At 37.2% G+C, this 27,572-nt stretch overlaps 1 protein-coding gene across 1 annotated transcript in view; it reads left to right on the top strand.

The window, feature by feature from the left end:
- The window catches only part of LOC101281683 (phospholipid scramblase 2-like), a 55,528-nt gene that overhangs the window by 14,479 nt on the left and 13,477 nt on the right, over positions 1-27,572 (top strand). Inside the window, exons 2-3 of the mRNA XM_033402720.2 lie at positions 10,367-10,587; positions 12,824-12,985. Of these exons, the coding sequence (XP_033258611.2) occupies positions 10,367-10,587; positions 12,824-12,985 (383 nt within the window). The remainder of the gene's footprint in view (positions 1-10,366; positions 10,588-12,823; positions 12,986-27,572) is intronic.

A 27,572-nucleotide genomic window follows, 5' to 3' on the forward strand; every position in this document is an offset into this window, starting at 1 on the left:
AATCAATGGAACAGGATAGAAAGCCCAGAGATAAATCCACGCACATATGGTCACCTTATCTTTGATAAAGGAGGCAAGAATATACAGTGGAGAAAAGATAGCCTCTTCAATATGTGGTGCTGGGAAAACTGGATAGCTACATGGAAAAGAATGAAAGTAGAACACTCCCTAACACCATACAGAAAAATAAACTCAAAATGGATTAAAGACCTAAATGTAAGGCCAGACACCATCAAACTCTTAGAGGAAAACATAGGCAGAACACTGTATGACATAAATCACAGCAATATCTTTTTTGATCCACCTCCTAGAGAAATGGAAATAAAAACAAAAATAAACAAATGCGACCTAATGAAACTTAAAAGCTTTTGCACAGCAAAGGAAACCATGAACAAGACCAAAAGACAGCCTTCAGAATGCGAGAAAATATTTTCAAATGAAGCAACTGACAAAGGATTAATTTCCAAAATTTACAGGCAGCTCATGCAGCTCAATATCAAAAAAACAAACAACCCAATCCAAACATGGGCAGAAGACCTAAATAAAAATTTCTCCAAAGAAGATATACAGATTACCAACAAACACATGAAAGAATGCTCAACATCATTAATCATTAGAGAAATGCAAATCAAAACTACAATGAGCTATCATCTCACACCAGTCAGAATGGCCATCATCAAAAAATCTACAAACAATAAATGCTGGAGAGGGTGTGGAGAAAAGGGAACCCTTTTGCACTGTTGGTGGGAATATAAATTGATATAGCCTCTATGGAGAACAGTATGGAGTTTCCTTAAAAAACTAAAAATAGAACTACCATACGACCCAGTAATCCCACTACTCGGCATATACCCTGGGAAAACCCTAATTCAAAAAGAGCCATGTACCACAATGTTCACTGCAGCACTATTTACAATGGCCAGGAGATGGAAGCAAACTAAGTGTCCATCAACAGATGAATGGATAAAGAAGATGTGGCACATATATACAATGGAATATTTCTCAGCCATAAAAAGAAACGAAATTGAGTTATTTGTAGTGAGGTGGATGGACATAGATTCTGTCATACAGAGTGAAGTAAGTCAGAAAGAGAAACACAAATACCATATGCTAACACATATATGTGGAATCTAAAAAAATGGTCATGAAGAACCCAGTGGCAAGACGGGAATAAAGACACAGACCTACTAGAGAACAGAGTTGAGGACACGGGGAGGGGGAAGGGTAAGCTGGGACAAAGTGAGAGAGTGGTAGTGTATAAAGGGATGTATATACACTACCAAATGTAAAATAGATAGCTAGTGGGAAGCAGTCGCATAGCACAGGGAGATCAGCTCAGTGCTTTGTGACCAGCTAGAAGGGTGAGAGGGAGACGAACGAGGGAGGAGATATGGGGATATATGTAAATGTGTAACTGATTCACTTTGTTATAAAACATAAACTAACACACTATTGTAAAGCAATTATACTCCAATAAAAATGTTAAAAAAAAACAAAAAAGATTCCAGATCCAAGTGGGATGGTGTAAGCACACTGCTCTCTGTCTCTCCCACTTAGTGTAGCTATAAAGCCTGGATTGGACATAGAGCTGCTATTAAAGGAATCTGAAAATGTAATAGTAGCAGGCAGATTATGTTAAGACCTCCAAAAAGCTTTTGTTTATATGCATTGTAGCTAGTGATATTTACGAGAATTAGAAATTTAAACTGAGATATTGTTAAAACACAGACTCACACTCCAATAGCTGTCAGAGCAGTGATGTCATCACCAAATATCACAAACCTCTGGAAACTCCCACTGTACACTCATAGGAGAAAGACTGAAAAAAGCAAATAACATCTTAGTGATATAGTAAATAGTTCTGACCACATTTTGAGAACGCCTGCTCTATGTGCAATGAATGAAGAATATTGTTTTGAGGCACATATGAAATATTCACCAAAATCTACAACAAAGGATCTTTTGACAAATATTTTTAAAACTAATTTCACATTAAAAAAATAATGAAAAAGAACAAAGCAGAACAAAACCAAGAACACACAACAGACTACATTAACAAAGAGCTATAAAAATGTTTGGAAAATAAAAGACGTTTCTAAGAAATAAGGACACATGTCTATTTTGTGTTTTCTTCTGCCTTGGTTCTTAGCACTTTACTTTCTTAAGTCTCTCCATTCACATAGGGTTAAAAGAATACCAGATTCGTGCTTTGTCAATATCTTTTTACACATGTGCTTACATTGCTACTGAGGAAGACCTCACTGTAAAAATTTAGGTACTTATATTTAAGGAACTCTTTATATCAAGCTTACCCATTTTTTTTTAACAAATTCAACACTTACAAGGCCATATCTTGGGTAATGAAGGTGACTCACATAAGCACTCAAATGCCCTTGCACAGTCTCAGCATTCCAGAAAGAAAGCCTATTTGTTCAATTTCTTGTTATCCGAGGAAGACTCTGAAAAAGACAAATGGTTCAACAGTTACCAAGGTACATCTATGAGAAGTTATCAGATATTACACCTATTAAAAATGATCAACTTATCATGACCCATCTAGAGTAATATTTTTGAAACCTGTAGGAAAAATATTATGTAGATTACCTTTGATTTTACATGGCAGCATTAATTTCTAATGTTTAAAAGACTTTTCAGCAAAAATAATTTTCCTTACCTGGCTTAAAATATGTCAGGGGTAGAGAAGTTTCAATACTCAAATGACATGTTATATATTTTCAAAGAAATTTTTAGTTCAATAGAAAATATATAAACTTTAGTTTTAGAACATATAAACAAGTATAACATATGGTAGAACACAAAATGGGTTTGAGCAATATTAAAATGTGATGTTAATTTTCAACTTTAAAATATCTTATGATATTTTAGGTCTGGCCATGATCTGAATCCAGGGGAAAGGACAGTCTCTTCAGTAAGTGATGTTAGGAAAACTGGATATCCATATGCAAAAGGATGAAACTGGACTCTATTATACCATACACAAAATTCAACTCAAAATGGATTAAAGACTTAAACACAAAATCTGAAACCATAAAACTCCTAAAGAAAATATAGGGGAAAAGCTTCTTGAGGTTGGTCCTGGCAAAGACCTCTTGGCTGTGACACCAAAAGAACAGGCAACGAAAGCAAAAATACACAAGTGGGACTATGTCAAACTAAAAAGCTACCACACAGAAAAGGAAACCATTAAAAACATGAAAAAACCTAGAGAATAGGGAAAAAATATTTGTAAGCTGTGTAGCTGAAAGGGTTGATATCCAAAATATACAAAGTACACCTCAATAGCACCAAAAAAAAAAAAAAAGAATGTGCAAATGGACTGAATAGACACCTTTCTAAAAAAGACATACAAATGGCCAAAAAACACATGAAAAGTTGCTCAACATCACTATTAACAGGGAGATACAAGTCAAAACCGCAATGAGCTATCATCTCACACAAGTTAGGATGTTTATAATCAAAAAAAGCAAAAGATAACAAGTGTTGGTAAGGATGTGGAGAAAAGGGAACATCTGTACACTGTTCATGGAATGTAACCTGGTGCAGCCACTATAAACAACGGTATGGAAGTTCCTCAAAATACTAAAAATAGAACTACCATATGATCCAGCAATTCCACTCCTGGCTGTATATCCATAGAAAACAAAATCAGGATCTTGAAAAGTATATGCACTCACATGTTTACTGTAACATTATTCACAATAGTCAAGACATGTAAGCACCTAAATGTCCATCAATTGACATATTGATAAAGAAAAACTTACTGAATTGTTACTTTTAAGTGGTATAAGTTGGAATATGAGTAGTCAGATGACAGACTATGTTCATCTAAACTACAGATATATAGATATTAATTATAATAAGTGAGATAACACGAGGAATCCAAATGTAAAATCAAACTCACACAAACAAGAGATCTTATCCAGTATCAAGCTTTACTAGAATTTTTCAAGATATAAGTAGTCTGGGCTTCCCTGGTGGCGCAGTGGTTGGGAGTCCACCTGCCGGTGCAGGGGACGCGGGTTCGTGCCCCAGTCCGGGAGGATCCCACGTGCCGCAGAGCGGCTGGGCCCCTGAGCCATGGCTGCTGAGCCTGCGCGTCCAGAGCCTGTGCTCCGCAATGGGAGAGGCCACAACGGTGAGAGGTCTGCGTACCGCAAAAAAAAAAAAAAAAAGATATAAATAGTCTATTTGCCTCACAGAGGTGAAGCTTCAGGAGGAGGCCCAGGAACACTGACAGAACTCCTTGGGTCCTATCTTTCCATTTCAGGACACACTCTGGCCAAAATTAATGTAACAGATTGCTAAATAATTTATGTACCTACATTACTTAACAGAAGGGAGTTATTTTGGTCTGAAACATCTCCATTTTATACCCAGACAGTTAAACAGCTCATTTGACATTTTCCAGGGAGAAGTGCTCCCTAAATCCACAGATTCTAGATTTGCTCACAGTATAAACCCTAGACAAGACAGCTCCATCCTATTATAAGCATAAACGGATAAAATCTTTCCTACTAGCAAATACTTTTAGTTCCTTAGCCAGGAGATCGGTCATTAGTATTTTTACGTGAAGATTTGACCAGGTCACATTTTTTCTTGAGGGCCAAGATGGTAAAGTGAAAGACTAAATCACAGAATTGCTACTTACATTTTTCCATCCCAGACTTATTATGAAGCAGTCAAAGATAAATATTAGCACCTTTGATCTTGCTGAATTATAAAAAACTTTTAGACATACTCCCAAAATAGTGGTTTGGGGATTTTTTAAATTATTGACTTTTATTAAAGCATTTTATTTTTTATTACTTTGTCATTAAGTTTATAAAGAACAAAGAGTGATCTATATTTTAATCAAACAATCCTCAAATAATTATTCAAGCACCCCAGCATTTATTTTGTAGAGACTGAAAAATCTTTTTATATGTTGGAGACCAACTGCAGAAGCTTTGCTCTTACTTACTGAAGTCTGATCTAAATAATATGTGAAGCAAAGCACCTCACAAATTATCCATTTTTCAGTTTCTAATTTTTCAAAAAGGTTCATTTTAATTTCATTAGAGTTCTTCTCTAGATTAAGAATCCAAAATTTTTTTATTACAATAGTGTAAGAAAAATGATAACGTTTCTAATTTCATTGTATACAGTTAAGGTAGGCCCTCTGAACTTCTACCAAACTGGGTTGTTAGTAGGAGAAGTCGTCATAATAATAATAGTAGTCAAAAGGACACATATACCCCAATGTTCACTGCAGCACTATCTACAATAGCCAGGACACGGAAACTACCTAAATGTCTAATGACAGATGAATGGATAAAGAAGATGTGGTACATACACACAATGGAATATTACTCAGCCATAAAGAGGAATGAAATTGGGTTATTTGTAGAGATGTGGATGGACTCAGAGTCTGTCATACAGAGTGAAGTAAGCCAGAAAGAGAAAAACAAATATCGTGTATTAACACATATATGTGGAATCTAGAAAAATGTTACAGGCGAACCTACACCTACAGAAATAGAGACATAGACGTAGAGAACAGACATGTGGACACAGTGGAGGAATGGGAGTGTGGAACGAATTGGGAGATTAGGATTAACATATATACACTACCATGCGTAAAATAGATAGCTAGTGGGAACATGCTATAAAACACAGGAAGTTCAGCTCGGTGCCTAGATGAGTGGGATGGCAGGTGGGGTGGGAGGGAGGTCCAAGAGGGAGGGGATACAGGTATATATATGGCTGATTCACTTCATTGTACAGCAGAAACTAATACAACATTGTAAAACAATTACACTCCAATAAAAAAAAATAGTAGTCATGGAAACTGTAGCCATAACAGAAGAAGTAATTTGTTGCCATTTCCAAATCTACAAATGTGGATTATTATCTCTCTTACTCTCCAGTTAGCTGTGTCAAACACTGGAGTCTGAGGTTAGCCTTTGAAAGTGGGTGAGAAGGGATAACTGAAGCATGTCTCCTAAATGTGTGTGTTCTGTGTTACAGTTCATGAGAACACTTTTTTAAATGAAATGGTCCATCTCTTCTGTGAAGACTTGTAGACAATTTGTGAGAAAGCACTCACTATTATTTTGCAAAGAATGGATCAACTCATTATTATATTAGGACACAATGCTCTTATTTTGAGAGATTGTTCCATATCCCAATTCACTAAGCCAAATTCTATGGTTATCCAAGTTCTCAATTCTTCTCCAAAGAATGGATTCTAAATTTTCACAAACTCTAATTCAAAATAGGACTCTCCACAACACACCACACAGAAAACTTCTGGTATCATTTGGAGTTACAGCAGATTTGTATCTATTTATTATCTATGATGCCAAAGTTAAGCCCTGAAAAAAGCAGCAGCACTTTTTCAAATCTGAAAGCTTAAAGTAAATATTTCTTATAGGCACAACAAATGGTAAAGTTTAACTTGAATGACCCTGAGAGGCTGGCCTCCCAGGGAGTCAGTGAGCCTTGCAGAACTTCCAGTAGAGGACTGAGAGGGAATCAGGACTGGTCCACATGACAAAACAGGTGTAAATGCAACGATACACCCCACCCAGTCATGCCAGGGCAATAACTGGTGCTACCTCAACCAGGAGTAGTGAATAGAGTAATGGGGTGGAGAATCAAGGATATGACACATTTCACTGCTTATCAGCATCAGATTATATTCAGGAATGACAATGAAAAGCACAACTGGTATGTCATGGGACCAAAGTGATCATAATAAATGCTGAAGTAGTTAGAATTCTAAAGAGTGAAATCCTACTTTCTTCACACTGATACCATCTACCTACCATGCTTCAGATTGTAGATAAGACTGTAAATAATGTCTTCTGACTGGTGATCTCCCTTCCCTTCTGGAACTGGGGAAGAGAAGGGCACAATGAATTAGACATTGTTGTTAACCAGAAGGTATGTGTGAGCACTGTTTCCTTGTCATTAGGTACAACAAAAGGACATGACCCTGTGACCTGAGCAGCAGGACTAGACCACCACAGCCACAACTTCTTTTACTTCCTGTATCTTGTGCCTCGTTTGACCACCTCTCATTCAAAGTCGCTCCCATCTGAGTTTCAGAACCATCACACTTCTGTTTTACAAATTTCTTCCTGCCCTCCCTTTCAATCTTCTTTAGGCAATAGATGAAGAACCAGTGCTCTTTACCTACCAGTTGTCTCTACTTTGATGTCCCATAGGCATCTTAAATTCATTAATTTAACTGGACTTTACCCCGAATCTCATCCTGTGATCCCTCTCTACATGTGTGCATTGCCACCCATGCAACTGCTCAGCTGGAAACCTTCTTAAAATAATCGTCTTCCCTTCCCCTCTCCCAAATCTGTTTACTCACCAAACACCATGTTTCTTCTACTCCAATTTCTTTCCCTCTTCCTCCTCCTCCTTCTTCATCTCTGAACGCCCCTCTCCCCTTCTAAATTTACTAAACAATACCTAGCTTTTTAGGATTACATTATTTTGCGTCTGGGATTGTCACTAAATGATTTCCCAGCTGCTGTTTTACAAATCATCCTGCACCCCGTCACTAATTTAGTTTTTCTAAAGCAAGAGTCTAATAGTGTCTTTCTCACACCAGGAAGTATATCATTCTTCAATCCATCCTCCAAAATAAAATCCAATCTCTCCAGCGTAGTGTATGGCCTTTTATAAATGTTGCCTGCCCAACTTTTCCAAGAGTGATTACGTCGGATAGTGGTAGCTACGATTAGAAAATTTCAATGGTTTTTCCCAATAGCATTGTATTTCTCTACTAAAAACTATCAAAGTGGGTTTCTGATCTGTAGGCAGCTTTTATCCACATGGTTTCAGGACCACAATAACCTGTTTTGTAGTTCTTTTCTTCTTCACATCTCACCTGCATCAAGCCAACTGCAATGGGGGGTGGGGGGAACAGCATGATGAAGGCTCATCTACTTCTGAGAACCTTGGCCTGCAGGTAACATATTTGATTCATCTCACGTCTGTTGCCAGAAATTCACTCACATGGTCTCATCTAGATACAAGGAACTGTAGTTCTAAGCTAGACCTCCAATTCTCAACAACAATTCTATACCATGGAAGAAGGAACACAGCTGATGTTAGTTACCATACAATTTAGATTTGACCAACAGAATATGAGAAGTGAAATAGTTAGAGTGAAAGTGAAATAAGTTAGAGAAGGCAAATACTGTATGATCTCACTTATCTGTGGAATCCGAAAGAGACTAAACTCAGAGAATAGACTGGTGGTTGCCATACGTATGGGGGTAGTGGGTTGGAGAAGGCGGTGAAAAGGTACAAACTTTCAGTTATAAGATAAACAAATATCCTAGGGACATAATGTACAGCATGGTGACCATAATTAACAGTACTATATAGTGTATTTGAAAGTTACTAAGAGAGTAGATCTTAAAATTTCTCACACAAGAAAAAAAATTTTGAATGTATGTATGGTAAGGATATTAACTAAACTTGTGGTATTCATTTCACATATACACAGATATCAAATCATAATGTTGCACACCTAAAATCAATACAATGGTCTATGCCAATTACATCTCAATAAAAATAATTCAAAGTGTCATCTTAAAAATTACTTATATATACATTATTATTTATAAAATTATTGAGTTTGTTTAGTTTTTTGAATCTAAGTTTTCTCTGGAAAGGAGCTCTTTAATGTTTGATAGTTTGTATTCTGAATTTTTTTAACATTTTATTCTAAGGTATATTTCATTGAGATTATAAAACTCAAAAGACCAGATATGACACATTTTACAGAATTCTTAGATTAAAAAGTTTATATTGATGTGTGAAAACACATATCTTTGGCATGAAATGTAAAGTAACAAATTTACTAGTTGTTAAGTTTCAGTTTTTAAAATAGATGTCTTTAATTTTCTTTTTTTCTCAAATAGAAAGTCTATATCATATTTTAACATTGAGTAGTATAAAGTGATAAAGTTTACTCAGTTTATTTTTAGCCTCTGAGACTAAGACAGGCACTTATTTATAGCTGTCCCCAGTTCAAAATTTAATACACAAGAAAGGTATAACTATAGAATTCTTATATTTGTTTTCATTTTTTCAGTAATTAGAAGGAAACTTAGAGATTGTGTAAAAACATTGATCTCATTTTAGAGATGAACAAACAAGACTTTTGAGATTAAGGTACTTAATGAAATCAGCTAGATAATAGATTCTATCTCATGAATCAGTTTAATTTTTTTCTCATTAGACATTTGACTGGGAGATAGAGAGGTCAAGGATGGTTCTTTTAAGGCAAAGCCCACGGCCTGTCTGAGTAAAAAACATTTAAAGGAGGTCACGGTGATAGAACTTGTGAACAATATTCCTATTTGACTAAATCCATCGACACAGATATTTAAAAGTGATTTTTGTCTCCAAGTGTTTCTTTTTGCTCATTATTTTCGTGGCTTCTGACATCCTATGACCCATGTTAATGAGGGCTGTGGACTCATGAATTGCTCCCTCCTGGCTTTAAGCAAGGAGAGGTTTCCAAAGTGTGGTTCAATATGGGAAGCCCTAAGATACCACGTGGGTGTCAGATGTCAGCACATCTCTGTTTCCCCCGTGAAGAGGTTAGCCCCTGCTAAGGTACAGAGTTCACTTAGGATGCCAGTGGTCTAGATATCCTCTGACTTGCAGCCTTGGTTGCCAAGTGCCTTTCCCATTATCTAATACCCATTTCCCACTGCTGAACAACCACTGCTGAGCTAAACAAGGGTGCCCTGGGCCCAGGGTGACGTTCTACCTCACCTTGCATTTTCACTCTCTCCCTCTTCACATGTGTGCATTGAGAGAAAGCCCTCTCACACCTTCCTCACACAGTGCAGAAAGAGAAGCCATGACTGTGATTTATAAAACTAAATCTCAAGCCAATTTACTTAATATAATACTATACGGTGCATAAACATAGCAATCTTCCTATATTCCCCTCCATAGCTGAATACATGAACAAGTAGACATTTTCTGCATTCACTTAAAAGGACTGTCGCCATCAGCAGCACTGCACCATCCTTCACAGCAAAGTCTCCCTTTCTGATACGGGTCTATGGAATTAGAAAGATACAAGTTGTTTTCTCTTCCAAGTCTTACATAGATGCTCTTAATTTCTCAGTACCGTAATACCATTTCCTCCTTTTTTTCTTTGCCTATTTTTCTCTGTCAAGATCATCTCTAAACACCTTTCCTTTTCTATCTATTTGGTAAATATAATCAAAAGTAATGTCCAAAAATATGTAAGTCTAAAATATTTAGATTCTAGATAGTTTTAACATACTGGTGATTATGGTTTCCTCTTCTATGTTCTTAGTCATAATAAGTTATGAAACCAATAACAAAGATGAAATTAAGAACAGCCTTGGACAGAGGATATACTATGCAGCAGAGGATACTGCTTTGTGCACCCGATTTTGCTATGGATCTTATAGGCCTTTTATCATGAGGATTCATGATCTTAAGGGCCAAGAAGTCATAACTCTGAAGAGACCACTAAGGTATACCAGCTGTTGTTTTCCCTGCTGCCTGCAGGAGGTCGGTGAGCAATTACCCGGGTACTTTGTAAAGTAGTTCAGTAAGAATTTTTACCCTATCATTGAACTTATATAATCAAATGAGATTTAAAGGAAAAGTGGTCCGCCAGCTATTGGTTTATGCTTGAGGATAAATTGTAGGAAGAAAGGCAGGTGGAAAAGAGTGAGCAGTTAGCCCCATGTCCCTGAGCAGTGTGCCCTCTGGGGGTGAGATCTTAGATCCTTGAGCTCTATGAAGACCAGGTGTCTCTTTCATAGTACTTGACAGCCCTCTGATAGAGAACATGGATCTCAGGGGAGACGCCAGAGCACAGAGTGTTTATAGGAAGTCGGCATTTGCCTATATCTCCATTGGCCTGAGACCAGTGCTGCCTAGGTCACTCAGTCATCCATACAGGTAGCTGTGAGAGCAGAGCACACAGAGATACAAGCACATAAAGATTTGATGTCCAATACTGCACTTATTTTGAAAGGATAACTGACCTTATTCATACTAAATTTTGTTTTCCATGTCACTTGCTTTAGAGTAGGTGAGGAAAAACTGAGAGTTGGATGGAATATTCTCTACAACTTATAGAGCACATTAGCATACATTATACATTTGGTCTTAAAAAATAGACCTAAGAAGTCCTTATTTACAGAGGAACATGCTGAGATGCTCTCCAGGTCACCCAGCTAAGGTGCAGAGCCAGGATTCCAGGCCCCATTTTCTTTCCATCCTAGCACAATTGCCATTCATATTTGAAAATTGCCCCAGTGATCAGAGCTCTGTCCATACATCTAAACCACTGTTTTTAAAGTTTAAGAAAAGAGTTTTTAATAATTTAGATATTTTTCATAAGTATGAATAAAAGAGAAAATTTTTAAATATAGGAGGCCAGTAGAGCAGTACTTCAGAGTGGAGACTGTGTATGCAGTTTGTGTCTCTTCCCTTCCACTTTGCAGCTGTGGAATCTTAACACAAATTAATTTACCTCTCTGTTCCTCTATAAATAGGAATAATAGTACCAACCTGCTAAGAATGTATTATGAATTAAGTGGTGCATAGAACAGTGTTTTGCACTTAGAAAATGAGAAAAGGATCCAATAGACATTAAAGAAATGTCTTTTTCAAAGAAAACATACAAATGGCCAAAAGATATATATGAAAAGCTGCTCAAAATCACTAATGATCAGAAAAATGAAAATCAAAACCACAATGACATATCACATCACACCTGTTAGAATGTCTGTTATCACAAAGACAAGACATATGTTGGCGAGGATGTAGAAAAAAGGGAACTTCTGTACACTTTTGGTGGGAATGTAAGTTGGTATAGCCATTATGGAAAAAAGTATCAAGTCTCCTCAGATAATTAACAATAGAACTACCATATGAGCCAGCAATCCAACATTTCAGTATATATCCTAAGGAAATAAAAACAGGTTTCAAAGAAGTTTCTGCACTCATGTGTTTATTGAATGCTTATTTAGTAGCCACAATATGGAAACATCCTTAGTGTCTATTGACTGATGAATGGATAAAGAAAATGTGAGATGTGTGTGGATATATATAAATAACTTTATATATGTGTGTGTATATATATAAATGCATGTATATATATACACACATAAAATATTATTCAGCCAAAAAACAGAAGAAAATCTTGCCATTTGTGACAATATACATGCACCTGAAAGCATTATGCTAACTGAAATAAGCCAGATAAAAAAGACAAATACCGTATGGTATCACGTATAAGTCGAATCTGAAAAAAAAATGTCTAACTCATAGATACAGAGAGTATAATGGTAATTGCCAGGGGCTGGGTGGTGGGAGAATTGGGGTATGCTAGTCAAACACTCCAAACTTTCAGTGATAAGATGAATAAGTTCTGAGGATCTAATGTGCAGCATGGGGACTACAGTTAATAATACTATACTGTATACTTGAAATTTGCTAAGAGATAGATCTCATGTGTTCGTACCAAAAAAAAAAAAAGTTACCTATATGACGTGATGGTTGTTTCATTTAACTTAAATGTCGTAATCTTTCTACAATGTGTATGTATACCAGGTCATCACATTGTACACTTTAAACATACTACAATTTTGTATGTCAACTGTACCTCAGTAAAGATGGGAGAAAAGAATATGACTAATTGAAAAACAAGTATTCAGTAAATGAGAGCTATTATCAGACATTGTTATGATGATGATGATGATTACATATTACCTGTACTCTTTTGTTTTTGTAGATAGAAATCTATGCTCCTCCTGGTATACCAATAGGTTATGTTACTCAGACCTGGCACCCATATCTGCCAAAGTTTACACTTCAAACTGAGAATAAAAAGGATGTTCTAAGAATTATAGGCCCATATTTTGTGTGCAACACTTGTGGAAATGTTGAATTTAAGGTAAGAGATGTGATATATTTATAGGATGTGCTTTCCTAATATAAGGAGAATATAATTTTGTAGGATGTTATAAATATATTAAATAAATATTTTTAAACTGATATCTCAAGAGGAAGATAATGTGCTCATGTTTTTAACTTTGATCAGAGGTAGTTATTGCTCTGATTAAATGTCAGTGTTGATTATATTAAAAGGGAAAAAGAGAAGCAGAGCCTTATAGTCAAAAAAAACATAAGCAAAGCATCTAACATTTAAATATGGTGGGTTTTGTATGGACGCACTGGATATTATCATTTTAAAAAGAACATTAACCTTGTCACTAAATCTGAATGCCAAAGCACATGGTATTTCCTTAGTCTGAAACACAGACTGCCAGACAGACCCTCTTCAGAAGCTCTGACATCTTTGAATTCCTATGAAAAGCTCACTTACACAAAGAGAATTTTAAGAAAAATGGTGTAAGACATACGGTGCAATTATGCTTCTCTATGGCCCTGGTCTTTGCATTAATTGAGTCACTGTAAATCACAATATATCTGTGTATTTACTACATGAAGAAATTCTATCACAGCAGTTTTCCAGCAGGTGGTCTAGCCTTATAGCCTTTATATTATTTAGATGCAAACGTATAAAGTTTGGGTGCCTTATAACTTAATATTAATATAATGATTCTATTAGAAAATCATAAAATCTGTTCAATTACATCCACATTTCCACAGAAGGGACAAAAATCTCCTAACACTGAGCAGGACTGTCCCCTTATGATAAGATGTGGGAACTCTGCCACTGTCCCCTAACTGCCTAAGATTTTCCACTATCCAGCATCTTTCTTTTACATTATCTGCCTAGCTTCCCTAGTAGTTTTCAATTCCTGTGTTAGACTGGTTATTTAAAGATGAATCACTTCACATGGACTTCCTAGTCTAATGAGAGAGATGGGCAAACCTACGAAAACAACAACTAGTATTGTATAAAGAGACTTTATAAAGGCTCTTTTAAAGAGATACATATAATGTGTGTGTGATATATATGTAAATGGACTTTATAGAAGTATATATAATATCAGTTCTCCATGTAGAGGATGGTATGTCTATCAAAGATTCAGAGCAGTGGAAAGATAATTATTCATTCAAGGAACAGTATTAACAGAAGTTTAGCTGGCAGATAGTTTATTTGGTGGAGATAAGTGAAAACACAGAATACATTTTGAAACTCTGATATTTAATGCTGAGAAATTTAGATTTCATCCAGCAATCCTTCCCAATGAATGCCTTAAAACATACATTATATGTAATGAATTAACTTCTCTCCTGTACTTCTAGAATGGTGCTAACTAGGTATTCTTTCAGATAATTCAGAAATAGTCACTTGAATCAATTTCTGATGGAAAGCTCGACACCTTAAGGCTGGATTTATCAGTATGAGGGACCACTATGGAACAGAGACTCCATCATGGTATCAATGGTCTGTGAAAGTTGAAGTAGAAAGGGATAAGAGCCTGAACATGAAGGAGCAGGTGTTATTCTAAAGGAGAAAATAATTCAGAGATATTTTATAAGGAACTGAGTGAAACTGATTCATAGATTTGATGTCATTTGAGGAAGAAAAAAATTTGGAGATGATTCTGATGTCTCATGTTTGAGAAGCTGAATGAATAATGATCCACTGGCCAAGTTAAGAACATTGGAGGAGGGCTTCCCTGGTGGCACAGTGGTTAAGAATCTGCCTGCCAAGCCCGTGAGCTAAAACTACTGAGCCTGCCCTCTAGAGCCCACGAGCCACAACTACTGACCCCGTGTGCCACAACTACTGAAGCCCACGTGGCTAGAGCCCATGCTCCACAAGGGAAGCCACTGCAATGAGAAGCCTGCGCACTGCAATAAAGAGTAGCCCCTGCTCGCTGCAAACAGAGAAAAGGCCATGCACAGCAATGAAGACCCAGTGCAGCCAAAAATAAAATAAATAAAATATTTTTTTTTAAAAAAAGAACATTGGAGGAGAAACAGTTGATCTGTGGGAAGCTAATGATTTGTATTTGTGTCATGTTCAATTTTAGGTATGTAGAGGAAAAGGTTGGGAAGTTTTCAGCATACAGATGGTAGTTAAACCCATGAGAAGATTATCCCAAGAATGAGTAGAAGAAAGCCAAGTAGACTTTCTGTCCCATGGAGATGATAGGCAAATCTGTCTTCTTCCAGGACTCTTGGTGGGGGAAAAAATATGCCTACATGAAACTGAAACCAATCCAGCACGCTCTGTGACTTTGAAGTCTGAATACATACCTCCATTTTAGTTCAGGAATCTCAAAACATAGAAATTGACCTGGAGTGGTGATACAGATGTCAGGATCGGATGCAAAGCACACTAAAAGATTTTCATCAACGGCACCTTCTATTCCTACAGAAAAAGCCTATCTTCACATGAGCAGATTCATAAATTATATACTGCTCTAGGAACTAATCCACCAGTAATAAACTGCATATAATAGAACAGTCAGCAATCAATTATATAAGAAATACCTAAATAAATATTAAAGAGACTAAAGAAGAAACAAGGAAGATCACAAGAGGAGAATGAAAAGAGTTTGAAAACAAGCCAGAAGAACCTTCAGAAATAAGGAACAGTCACTGATTAAAAAAACAACAACAGGGCTTCCCTGGTGGTGCAGTGGTTGAGAGTCCGCCTGCCGATGCAGGGGACACAGGTTCATGCCCCGGTCTGGGAAGATCCCACATACCGCAGAGCAGCTGGGCCCATGAGCCATGGCCACTGAGCCTACGCGTCCGGAGCCTGTGCTCTGCAACGGGAGAGGCCACAACAGTGAGAGCCCCGCATACCGCAAACAAACAAACAAACAAACAAAAACATTAAAAAGGTTGAGCTGAAAATTAGATGCAAGTAAAGAGAGAATTAGTGAACTGGATGATCCATATGAAGAAAATAAAGAGGAGGTGGGAAAAAGACATCAATTTGAAGAGACAAAAATAAAATTGAGGGACATAGAAGCTAGAAAAAATTGCTTGTGCATATGCTACAGAGGAGATACAAAGAAAGACAAGACAGAGAATGTGCTTAAATAATATTTAAAGAGACAAATTGCTAAGATTCTTTCAGACCTTACGCTATGGATACTCCAATTCAGAGATTGCCAGGAGTTCTGGGTAAGAAAAAGAAAGGACACTCAGGTACAGCTTAAATAAACAGCAAACTTCAAACTAAAAATGGAAATCTAAAATCAGCAAGTGACAAGGGGGAAAGTTATCTCTACTTTAACATGTAATACCTACAATTAAGATTTTGAGCATTTTACTCTTCCTTTACTAGCCGTTTGTATTTGCTCTTTTTGCATTGTGTATTAATATCCATTTATCTATTGGGTCATTTACATTTTATTGTCAATTTACAAAAATAATTTGTGCATTGGAGACATTGATCCTGCATCTCTTCTGATTTGCAAATTTTTCCACAAATCTACCCTTTGTTTTCATACTTTATTTTTATATATTTGCCGTACAGAAATTTTATTTTTTATTTTTTAATTAATATTTATTGGAGTATGGTTGTTTTACAATGTTGTGTTAGTTTCTGCTGTACAGAAAAGTGAATCAACTATACATATACATATATCCCCTCTCATTTGGATTTCCTTCCCATTTAGGTCACCACAGAGCACTGAGTAGAGTTCCCTGTGCTATAAGCAGGTTGTCATTAGTTATCTATTTTATACATAGTAGTGTATATGTCAATCCCAATCTCCCAATCATCCCACTCCCCCTTACCCCCCTTGGTGTCCATACATTTGTTCTCTACATCTGTGTCTCTATGTCTGCTTTGCAGATATGTTCATCTGTATCATTTTTCTAGATTCCATATACAAGCAATATTATACGATATTCTTTTTTCTCTTTCTGACTTACTTCACTCTGTATGACAATCTCTATGTCCATCCACACCTTTGCAAATGGCACAGTTTTGTCCCTTTTTATGGCTGAGTAATATTCCACTGTATATATGTACCACATCTCCTTTATCCATTCCTTTGTTGATGGACATTTTGGTGGCTTCCATGTCCTGGCTATTGTAAATATTGCTGCAATGAATACTGGGGTGCATGTATCCTTTTGCATTATGGTTTTCTCTGGCTATATGCCCAGGAGTGGGATTGCTGGGTCATACGATCGTTCTATTTTTAGTTTTTTAAGGAACCTCCATACTGTTCTCCATAGTGACTGTATCAATTTACTTAATGTGGTTAAGTATGGCTATTTTCATAGCTTCTGGTTCTCTTGTATTAATTATAAAGGTACCTCTCAAACCTTATGTTTTATCTAACTTTTTTTAATATTTTATATTTAAATCTTTAACTCACCAGCAATTTTATTAGAGATTCTATGCTCTGTTGCAGTGATCTATCTCTTTTCACAGCAATGCCTTATGATGCTTATGATGCCTTAATGATATGTCCTCTGTCTAGTCATAGCAAAATGATCGCTCATTATTCTCCTTCTCATATTTTCTTGAATTATCTGATATTTCCTTTTATATGAACAGTAAGACCTTTTCATTCAGTTTTTCAGAGGTTAGAATCTAATCAGTATTGTGTAAAATCTGTTTATCATTTTTTAAAATTAGCATGTATGAGACGCTAAACCTGTCCCATCCCAGTAGTGTTATGTCTTTTAATTCATATATCATTTTGTATTCTTCATAAGGCCATATAGTTTTCTTCATACAGAACCTCTGCCTTTTCTGTTAAGTTATTCCTAAGTAATGTATAGCCATTCTCATTATTAAGAAGAAATATTTACATTTTGAGGTGCTTATTTTAAATGATGAGAAAAGATATTTTTCTTTACCTTTATTCAGTCATATGACTGTATTCTAATATTAAATTTAGGTGTTTTTGCTTTATTTACTTAGTTTTTCTGGGTATAAAATCACAGTGCAAATGAGATGGTAGCTGCTCTAATGTTTATGTGCCAGTTTGTTCATTTTTTTCCAGCCTACCTACACATCAGTAATAATAATGATGACGATAATAGTGGGAATACCTACCAATTTGATTATTTCAATTGAAATAGTAACAAATATTTAATAATTTAGAAAGATATTACTATTGTTTTCATACCATTTTTTTCTATTCCTATCTACCTAAAGCAGGAATGAAAAAAAAATTTTTGTGTAGAGGGCCAGATAGAAAACATTTAAGGTTATATGGGTCATGTATTCATTGTCACAACTACTCAATTCTACTGTTGTAGCATAAAAGTAGTCATAGGCAATATATAAATGAATGGTCATGTTTGTGTACCATTAAACTTTATTTACAAAAACAGAAGGCAGGCAGATGTGGCCCACTGACCATTGTTTGCTACCTCCAGACTAAGATTTTCATTAGGAATTTTAAAAGTTAAGTATCAACTTTTTAAAAGGAAGAATGTTATAACGATCAAGAGCGCGTAACATTAGACAAATTACTTAACCTTTCTTTGCTTCTGTTTTTATATATGGAAAATGTATATAATAATAGTATGTAACATGCAAGGTTATTATGTACATTAAGTTACCTAACAATTGTAAAGCCTTTGTATGTCATCCATATACTAAATGTTATATAAATGCTTAATTATTAAATAATATCTTTTCAGCAACCACTGATACGATCATTTGTTTTTAATTGTATCAATTTTCTAGCATTTCACACTTATGATAGTATATTCTTTTGATACTTACCTAGCTTTATGCGCTAGTTTTCTATTGGGATTTTTGCATTTATATTATGTGAGTCTATAGTTTTCTTTTTAGAATATCTTAATAGTTATTGGTACTAAATTTATGGATTTGTGAATTCAATTCAAATGTAATATACATAACGCTTTTATTTTATTATTATTTTTTTTTGTGGTACGCGGGCCTCTCACTGCTGTGGCCTCTCCCATTGCAGAGCACAGGTTCTGGATGCGCAGGCTCAGTGGCCATGGCTCACGGGCCCAGCTGCTCCGCGGCATGCGGGATCCTCCCGGACCGGGGCACAAACCCGTGTCCCCTGCATCGGCAGGCAGACTCTCAACCACTGCGCCACCAGGGAAGCCCCATAATGTTATTTTTAACCCACAGTTCTGACACCAAATGTATGAATATTTTTCTCACACCAAACAATTCTCCAACTCTCTAGGCACCAACTGGTTGTCCTACAATTTGACACTAATTGGGGTTGATGCATACCCCACAGGTTAAGGACTCAGTCACACTAGACTGCCCCTACTTCAGATACTAATCACAAGTCCCAGAACTCCTGCACTTCTGACCAACCTTCTATAAAGCAGCGGTTCTCACAATTCCATTCTCAGAGGCAAAAATTTGCTGGAATGGATCACAGAACTCAGAAACACATTTTACTCATGATAATGGGTTTTATAAAGGATATTATCAGGATACAGATGAACAGCAAGATGAAGTACAAGCATACCTCTTTTATTTGCATTTCACTTTATTGCACTTTGCAGATATTGCACTTTTTACAAATAGAAGGTTCATGGCAACCTTGAGTGAAGCAAGTCTACCAGCACCATTTTTCCAACAGCATTTGCTCACTTCATGTCTCTGTGTCACAAACTGGTAATTCTTACAATATTTCAAACCTCCACCAGCAAAAAGATTATGACTTACTGATGGCTGGAATGTGGTTAGCATTTTTTAGCAATAAAGTATATTTAATTAATGTATGTACATTTTTTTAAGACATAATGCTATTGCACACTTAATAGGCTACAGTATAATTTACAAATAGCTTTTATATGTACTGGAAAACCAGAATTTCATGTACTCACTTTATTGTGATATGCACTTTATTGCAGTGGTCTTGAACCAAACCTGCAATATATCCAAGGTATGCATGTATATAGGGTGAGGTCTGAAAAGGTACTGAACAGAACAACATCTGTCTTCATGGTGCTGGGATGCACCAGCCTCTAAGAATATGGATGCATTCACCACCCTGGAAGATCTCCGAACCCCATCATTTAGTTTGGTTGACTAAATCATTGGCCATTGGTTATTAGGTCAATCTGTAGCCTCTCCCCGACTTCTCCCCCACAAGCCCCACTCCCCTTCCACTTGCCAAGTCTCTAATCCTTGGCTTGGGCTTTCTGGTGACCAGCCCCAATCCTGAAGCTCTCAGTGGCCCACAGCCAGTCATCTCATAAGCCCACTAAAGATTTATCACTCAGAAGTTTCCAAAGCTTTTAGCATATGTGTGCCAGGAACCTGGGACAAAGATCACATGTTATAATTTTAAAACTCTCCTACAATTCCTATCACTCAGAAAGTTATACGAGTTTTAGAGCTCTATGCCAGGAATCAGACAGAAAAACTAAATATATATTCCTTCTTGCATCACAAATACCAATTAATTTTTTCAAAGTTGAAATAACTTTATTATAGGGATTTTCTCTTTTTAAAAGGCTATCTGAAATTTAGGTAAGTATCACCTAGTTCTGATTACTTTTCAGTTGTAACTCATTGTTCATATTTGAAGCTTTCCATAAAGAATTATAATTTTTACTTTTTGAATGACTTTTGATGAAGTTTAAAATTCTTGCTATAGGAATCAAAATGGGGAAATGTTACTATCTGCTATGTCCAGTGGTAGGATTATGGTTGTTGGTAAATTATCTTCTATATTTTTTATTTTAAAATATATTTTTAAATTAAAAATAAATTTTAAAAATAAGATTTCTTTACTAGCTACAAATACAAATGCTTAAATGGCAGCTATTAGAAGATGCAACACTGAACTGTACAAGAGATTTGTGTCCATTTTTGCCACAATAACGATGCATAAGAACCCCTAAAGCTCCGTAGCTTAAAACAGGCAGGGAGACGAGGGGAAGATGGCGGAAGAGTAAGACGTGGAGATCACCTTCCTCCCTACAGATACACCAGAAATACATCTACACGTGGAACAACTCCTACAGAACACCTACTAAACGCTGGCAGAAGACCTCAGACCTCCCAAAAGGCAAGAAACTCCCCACGTACCTGGGTAGGGCAAAAGAAAAAAGAATAAACAGAGACAAAAGAATAGGGATGGGACCTGCACCAGTGGGAGGGAGCTGTGAAAGAGGAAAGGTTTCCACACACTAGGAAGCCCCTTCACGAGCGGAGACTGCGGGTGGTTGGAGGGGGAAAGCTTCGGAGCCGCGGAGGAGAGCACAGCAACAGGAGTGCAGAGGGCAAAGCGGAGAGATTCCCGCACAGAGGATCGGTACCAACCAGCACTGACCAGCCCGAGAGGCTTGTCTGCTCACCCGCTGGGGCAGCCGGGGCTGGGAGCTGAGGCTCAGGCTTCGGTCGGATGCAGGGAGAGGACTGGGTTTGGTGGCATGAACACAGCCTGCAGGAGGCTAGTGCACCACGGCTAGCCGGGAGGGAGTCCGAGGAAAATTCTGGACCTGCCAAAGAGGCAAGAGACTTTTTCTTGCCTTTTTGTTTCCTGGTGCGGGAGGAGAGGGGATTAAGAGAGCTGCTTAAAGGAGCTCCAGAGACGGGCGCGAGCCGCGGCTAAAAGCGCGGACCCCAGAGACGGGCATGAGACGCTAAGGCTACTGTTGCCGCCACCAAGAAGCCTGTGTGCGAGCACAGGTCACTATCCACACCCCCCTTCCGGGGAGCCTGTGCAGCCCGCCACTGCCAGGGTCCCGGGATCCAGGGACAACTTCCCCGGGAGAACGCACGGCGCGCCTCAGGCTGGTGTAACGTCACATGCCTCTGCCGCCGCAGGCTCGCACCACACTCCGTGCCCCTCCCTACCCCCGGCCTGAGTGAGCCAGAGGCCCCAAATCACCTGATCCTTTATCCCCGTCCTGTCTGAGTGAAGAACAGACACCCACTTTCGACCTACACGCAAAGGCAGGGCCAAATCCAAAGCTGAGCTCCTGGGAGCTGTGAGAACAAAGAAGAGAAAGGGAAATCTCTCCCAGCAGCCTCAGAAGCAGTGGATTAAAGGTCCACAATCAACTAGATGTATCCCGCATCTGTGGAATACATGAACAGACAACGAATCATCCCAAATTGAGGAGGTGGACATTGAGAGCAAGACTTATGATTTTTTCCCCTTTTCCTTTTTGTGAATGTGTATGTGTATGCTTCTGTGTGAGATTTTGTCTGTATAGCTTTGCTTCCACCATTTGTCCTAGGGTTCTATCTGTCCTTTTTTTTTTTAATCTTTTTTTCTTAATAGTTATTTTTTATTTTAATACTTTATTATATTTCATCTTACTTTATTTTACTTTATCTTCTTTCTTTCATTTTTTCCTTCCTTCCCTCCTTGCTTTGTACCTCCCTCCCTCCTTTCTTTCTTTCTTTCTACCTTTCTATCTATCTTTCTTTCTTTCTACTTCTACTAATACTTTCTTTCTACTTTTTCTCCCTTTTATTCTGAGCCGTGTGGATGAAAGGCTCTTGGTGCTGCAGCCAGGAGTCAGTGCTGTGCCTCTGAGGTGGGAGAGCCAACTTCAGGACACTGGTCCACAAAAGACCTCCCAGCTCCACATAATATCAAATGGCGAAAATCCCCCAGAGATCTCCATCTCAACACAAGCACCCAGCTTCATTCAACGACCAGCAAGCTACAGTGCTGGACATCCTATGCCAAACAACTAGCAAAACAGGAACACAACCCCACCCATTAGCAGAGAGGCTGCATAATATCATAATAAGTCCACAGACACCCCAAAACACACCAACAGACGTGTACCTGCCCAACAGAAAGACAAGATCCAGCCTCATCCACCAGAACACAGACACTAGTCCCCTCCACCAGGAAGCCTACACAACCCACTGAACCAAACTTAGCCACTGGGGACAGACACCAAAAACAACGGGAATTATGAACCTGCAGCCTGCAAAAAGGAGACCCCAAACACAGTAAGATAAGCAAAATGAGAAGACAGAAAAACACACTGCAGATGAAGGAGAAAGATAAAAACCCACCAGACCTAACAAATGAAGAGGAAATAAGCAGTCTACCTGAAAAAGAATTCATAATAATGATAGTAAAGATGATCCAAAATCTTGGAAATAGAACAGACAAAATGCAAGAAACATTTAACAAGGACCTAGAAGAACTAAAGATGAAACAAAAAATGATGAACAACACAATAAATGAAATTAAAAATACTCTAGAAGGGATCAAAAGCAGAATAACTGAGGCAGAAGAACGGATAAGTGACCAGGAAGATAAAATAGTGGAAATAACTACTGCAGAGCAGAATAAAAAAAAAAGAATGAAAAGAACTGAGGAGAGTTTCAGAGACCTCTGGGACAACATTAAACGCAAGAACATTCGAATTATAGGGGTTCCAGAAGAAGAAGAGAAAAAGAAAGGGACTGAGAAAATATTTGAAGAGATTATAGTTGAAAATTTCCCTAATATGGGAAAGGAAATAGTTAATCAAGCCCAGGAAGCAGAGAGAGTCCCATACAGGATAAATCCAAGGAGAAATATGCCAAGACACATATTAATCAAACTGTAAAAAATTAAATACAAAGAAAACATATTAAAAGCAGCAAGGGAAAAACAACAAATAACACACAAGGGAATCCCCATAAGGTTAACAGCTGATCTTTCAGCAGAAACTCTGCAAGCCAGAAGGGACTGGCAGGACATATTTAAAGTGATGAAGGAGAAAAACCTGCAACCAACATTACTCTACCCAGCAAGGATCTCATTCAGATTTGATGGAGAAATTAAAACCTTTACAGACAAGCAAAAGCTGAGAGAGTTCAGCACCACCAAATCAGCTTTACAACAAGTGCTAAAGAAACTTCTCTAGGCAAGAAACACAAGAGAAGGAAAAGACCTACAATAACGAACCCAAAACAATTAAGAAAATGGGAATAGGAACATACATATCAATAATTACCTTAAATGTAAATGGACTAAATGCTCCCACCAAAAGACACAGATTGGCTGAATGGATACAAAAACAAGACCCATATATATGCTGTCTACAAGAGACCCACTTCAGACCTAGAGACACATACAGACTGAAAGTAAGTAAGACACATACAGATGGAAAAAGATATTCCATGCAAATGGAAACCAAAAGAAAGCTGGAGTAGCAATTCTCATATCAGACAAAATAGACTTTAAAATAAAGAATATTAGAAGAGACAAAGAAGGACACTACATAATGATCAAGGGATCGATCCAAGAAGAAGATATAACAATTGTAAATATTTATGCACCCAACATAGGAGCACCTCAATACATAAGGCAAATACTAACAGCCATAAAAGGGGAAATCAATAGTAACAGATTCATAGTAGGGGACTTTAACACCCCACTTTCACCAATGGACAGATCATCCAAAATGAAAATAAATAAGGAGACACAAGCTTTAAATGATACATTAAACAAGATGGACTTAATTGATATTTATAGGACATTCCATCCAAAATCAACAGAATACACATTTTTCTCAAATGCTCATGGAATATTCTCCAGGATAGATGATATCTTGGGTCACAAATCAAGTCTTGGTAAATTTAAGAAAATTGAAATTGTATCAGGTATCTTTTCAAACCACAAGGTATGAGACTAGATATCAATTATAAGAAAAGATCTGTAAAAAATACAAACACATGGAGGCTAAACAATACACTACTTAATAACGAAGTGATCACTGAAGAAATCAAGGAGGAAATCAAAAAAATACATAGAAACAAATGACAATGGAGACTCGACGACCCAAAACCTATGGGATGCAGTAAAAGCAGTTCTAAGAGGGAAGTGTACAGCAATACCATCCTACCTTAAGAAACAGGAAACATCTCGAAAAAACAACTTAACCTTGCACCTAAAGCAATTAGAGAAAGATGAACAAAAAACCCCCAAAGTTAGCAGAAGGAAAGAAATCATAAAGATCAGATCAGAAATAAATGAAAAAGAAATGAAGGAAATGATAGCAAAGATCAATAAAACTAAAGCTGGTTCTTTGAGAAGATAAACAAAATTGATAAACCATTAGCCGGACTCATCAAGAAAAAAAGGCAGAAGACTCAAATCAATAGAATTAGAAGTGAAAAAGGAGAAGTAACAAATGACACTGCAGAAACACAAAAGATCATGAGAGATTACTACAAGCAACTCTATGCCAATAAAGTGGACAACCTGGAAGAAATGGACAAATTCTTAGAAATGCACAACCTGCCAAGACTGACTCAGGAAGAAATAGAAAATATGAACAGACCAATCACAAGCACTGAAATTGAAACTGTGATTAAAAATCATCCAACAAACAAAAGCCCAGGACCAGCTGGCTTCACAGGCAAATTCTATCAAACATTTAGAGAAGAGCTAACACCTATCCTTCTCAAACTCTTCCAAAATATAGCAGAGGGAGGAACACTCCCAAACTCATTCTACGAGGCCACCATCACCTTGATACCAAAACCAGACAAGAATGTCACAAAGAAAGAAAACTACAGGCCAATATCACTGATGAACATAGATGCAAAAATCTTCAACAAAATACTAGCAAAGAGAATCCAACAGCACATCAAAAGGATCATACACCACGATCAAGTGGGGTTTATTCCAGGAATGCAAGGATTCTTCAATATATGCAAATCAATCAATGTGATACACCATATTAACAAATTAAAGGAGAAAAACCATATGATTATCTTAATAGATGCAGAGAAAGCTTTCGACAAAATTCAACACCCATTTATGATAAAAACCCTCCAGAAAGTAGGCATAGAGGGAACTTTCCTGAACATAATAAAGTCCATATATGACAAACCCACAGCCAACATCATCCTCAATGGTGAAAAAGTGAAAGCATTTCCACTAAGATCAGGAACAACACAAAGTTGCCCACTCTCACCACTCTTATTTAACAAAGTTTTGGAAGTTTTAGCTACAGCAATCAGGGAAGAAAAGGAAATAAAAGGAATCCAAATCGGAAAAGAAGAAGTAAAGCTGTCACTGTTTGCAGATGACATGATACTATACATAGAGAATCCTAAAGATGCTACCAGAAAACTGCTAGAGCTAATCAATTAATGTGGTAAAGTAGCAGGATACAAAATTAATACACAGAAATCTCTAACATTCCTAGACACTAACGAGGAAAAATCTCAAAGTGAATTCAAGAAAACACTCCCATTTACCACTGCAACAAAAAGAATAAAACATCTAGGACTATACCTACCTAAGGAGACAAAAGACCTGTATACAGAAAATTATAAGACACTGATGAAAGAAGTTAAAGATGATACAAATAGATGGAGAGATATACCATGTTCTTGGATTGGAAGAATCAACATTGTGAAAATGACTCTACTACCCAAAGCAATCTACAGATTCAATGCAATCCCTATCAAACTACCACTGGCATTTTTCACAGAACTAGAACAAAAAATTTCACAATTTGTATGGAAACACAAAAGACCCCGAATAGCCAAAGCAATCTTGAGTACGAAAAACAGAGCTGGAGGAATGAGGCTCCCTGACTTCAGACTATACTACAAAGCTACAGTAATCAAGACAGTATGGTACTGGCTCAAAAACAGAAAGATAGATCAATGGAACAGGATAGAAAGCCCAGAGATAAACCCACGCACATATGGTCACCTTATCTTTGATAAAGGAGGCAGGAATGTACAGTGGAGAAAGGACAGCCTCTTCAATAAGTGGTGCTGGGAAAACTGGACAGGTACATGTAAAAGTATGAGATCAGATCACTCCCTAACACCATACACAGAAATAAGCTCAAAATGGATTAAAGACCTAAATGTAAGGCCAGAAACTATCAAACTCTTAGAGGAAAGCATAGGCAGAACACTCTATGACATAAATCACAGCAAGATCCTTTTTGACTCACCTCCTAGAGAAATGTAAATAAAAACAAAAATAAACAAATAGGACCTAAGGAAACTTCAAAGCTTTTGCACAGCAAAGGAAACCATAAACAAGGACAAAAGACAACCCTCAGAATGGGAGAAAATATTTGCAAATGAAGCAACTGACAAAGGATTAATCTCCAAAATTTATAAGCAGCTCATGCAGCTCAATAACAAAAAAACAAACAACCCAATCCAGAAGTGGGCAGAAGACCTAAATAGACATTTCTCCAAAGAAGATATACAGTCTGCCAACAAACACATGAAAGAACGCTCAACATCATTAATCATTAGAGAAATGCAAATCAAAACTACAATGAGACATCATCTCACACCAGTCAGAATGGCCATCATCAAAAAATCTAGAAACAGTAAATGCTGGAGAGGGTGTGGAGAAAAGGGAACATCCTTGCACTGCTGGTGGGAATGTGAATTGGTACAGCCACTGTGGAGAACAGTATGGAGGTTCTTTAAAAAACTAAAAATAGAACTACCATACGACCCAGCAATCCCACTACTGGGCATATAGCCTGCGAAAACCATAATTCAAAAAGAGTCATGTACCAAAATGTGCATTGCAGCTCCATTTACAATAGCACGGAGATGGAAACAACCTAAGTGTCCATCATCGGATGAATGGATAAAGAAGATGTGGCACATATATACAATGGAATAT

The sequence above is a fragment of the Orcinus orca genome, chromosome 5 (assembly GCF_937001465.1).
Source record: "Orcinus orca chromosome 5, mOrcOrc1.1, whole genome shotgun sequence".
NCBI lineage: Eukaryota > Metazoa > Chordata > Mammalia > Artiodactyla > Delphinidae > Orcinus > Orcinus orca.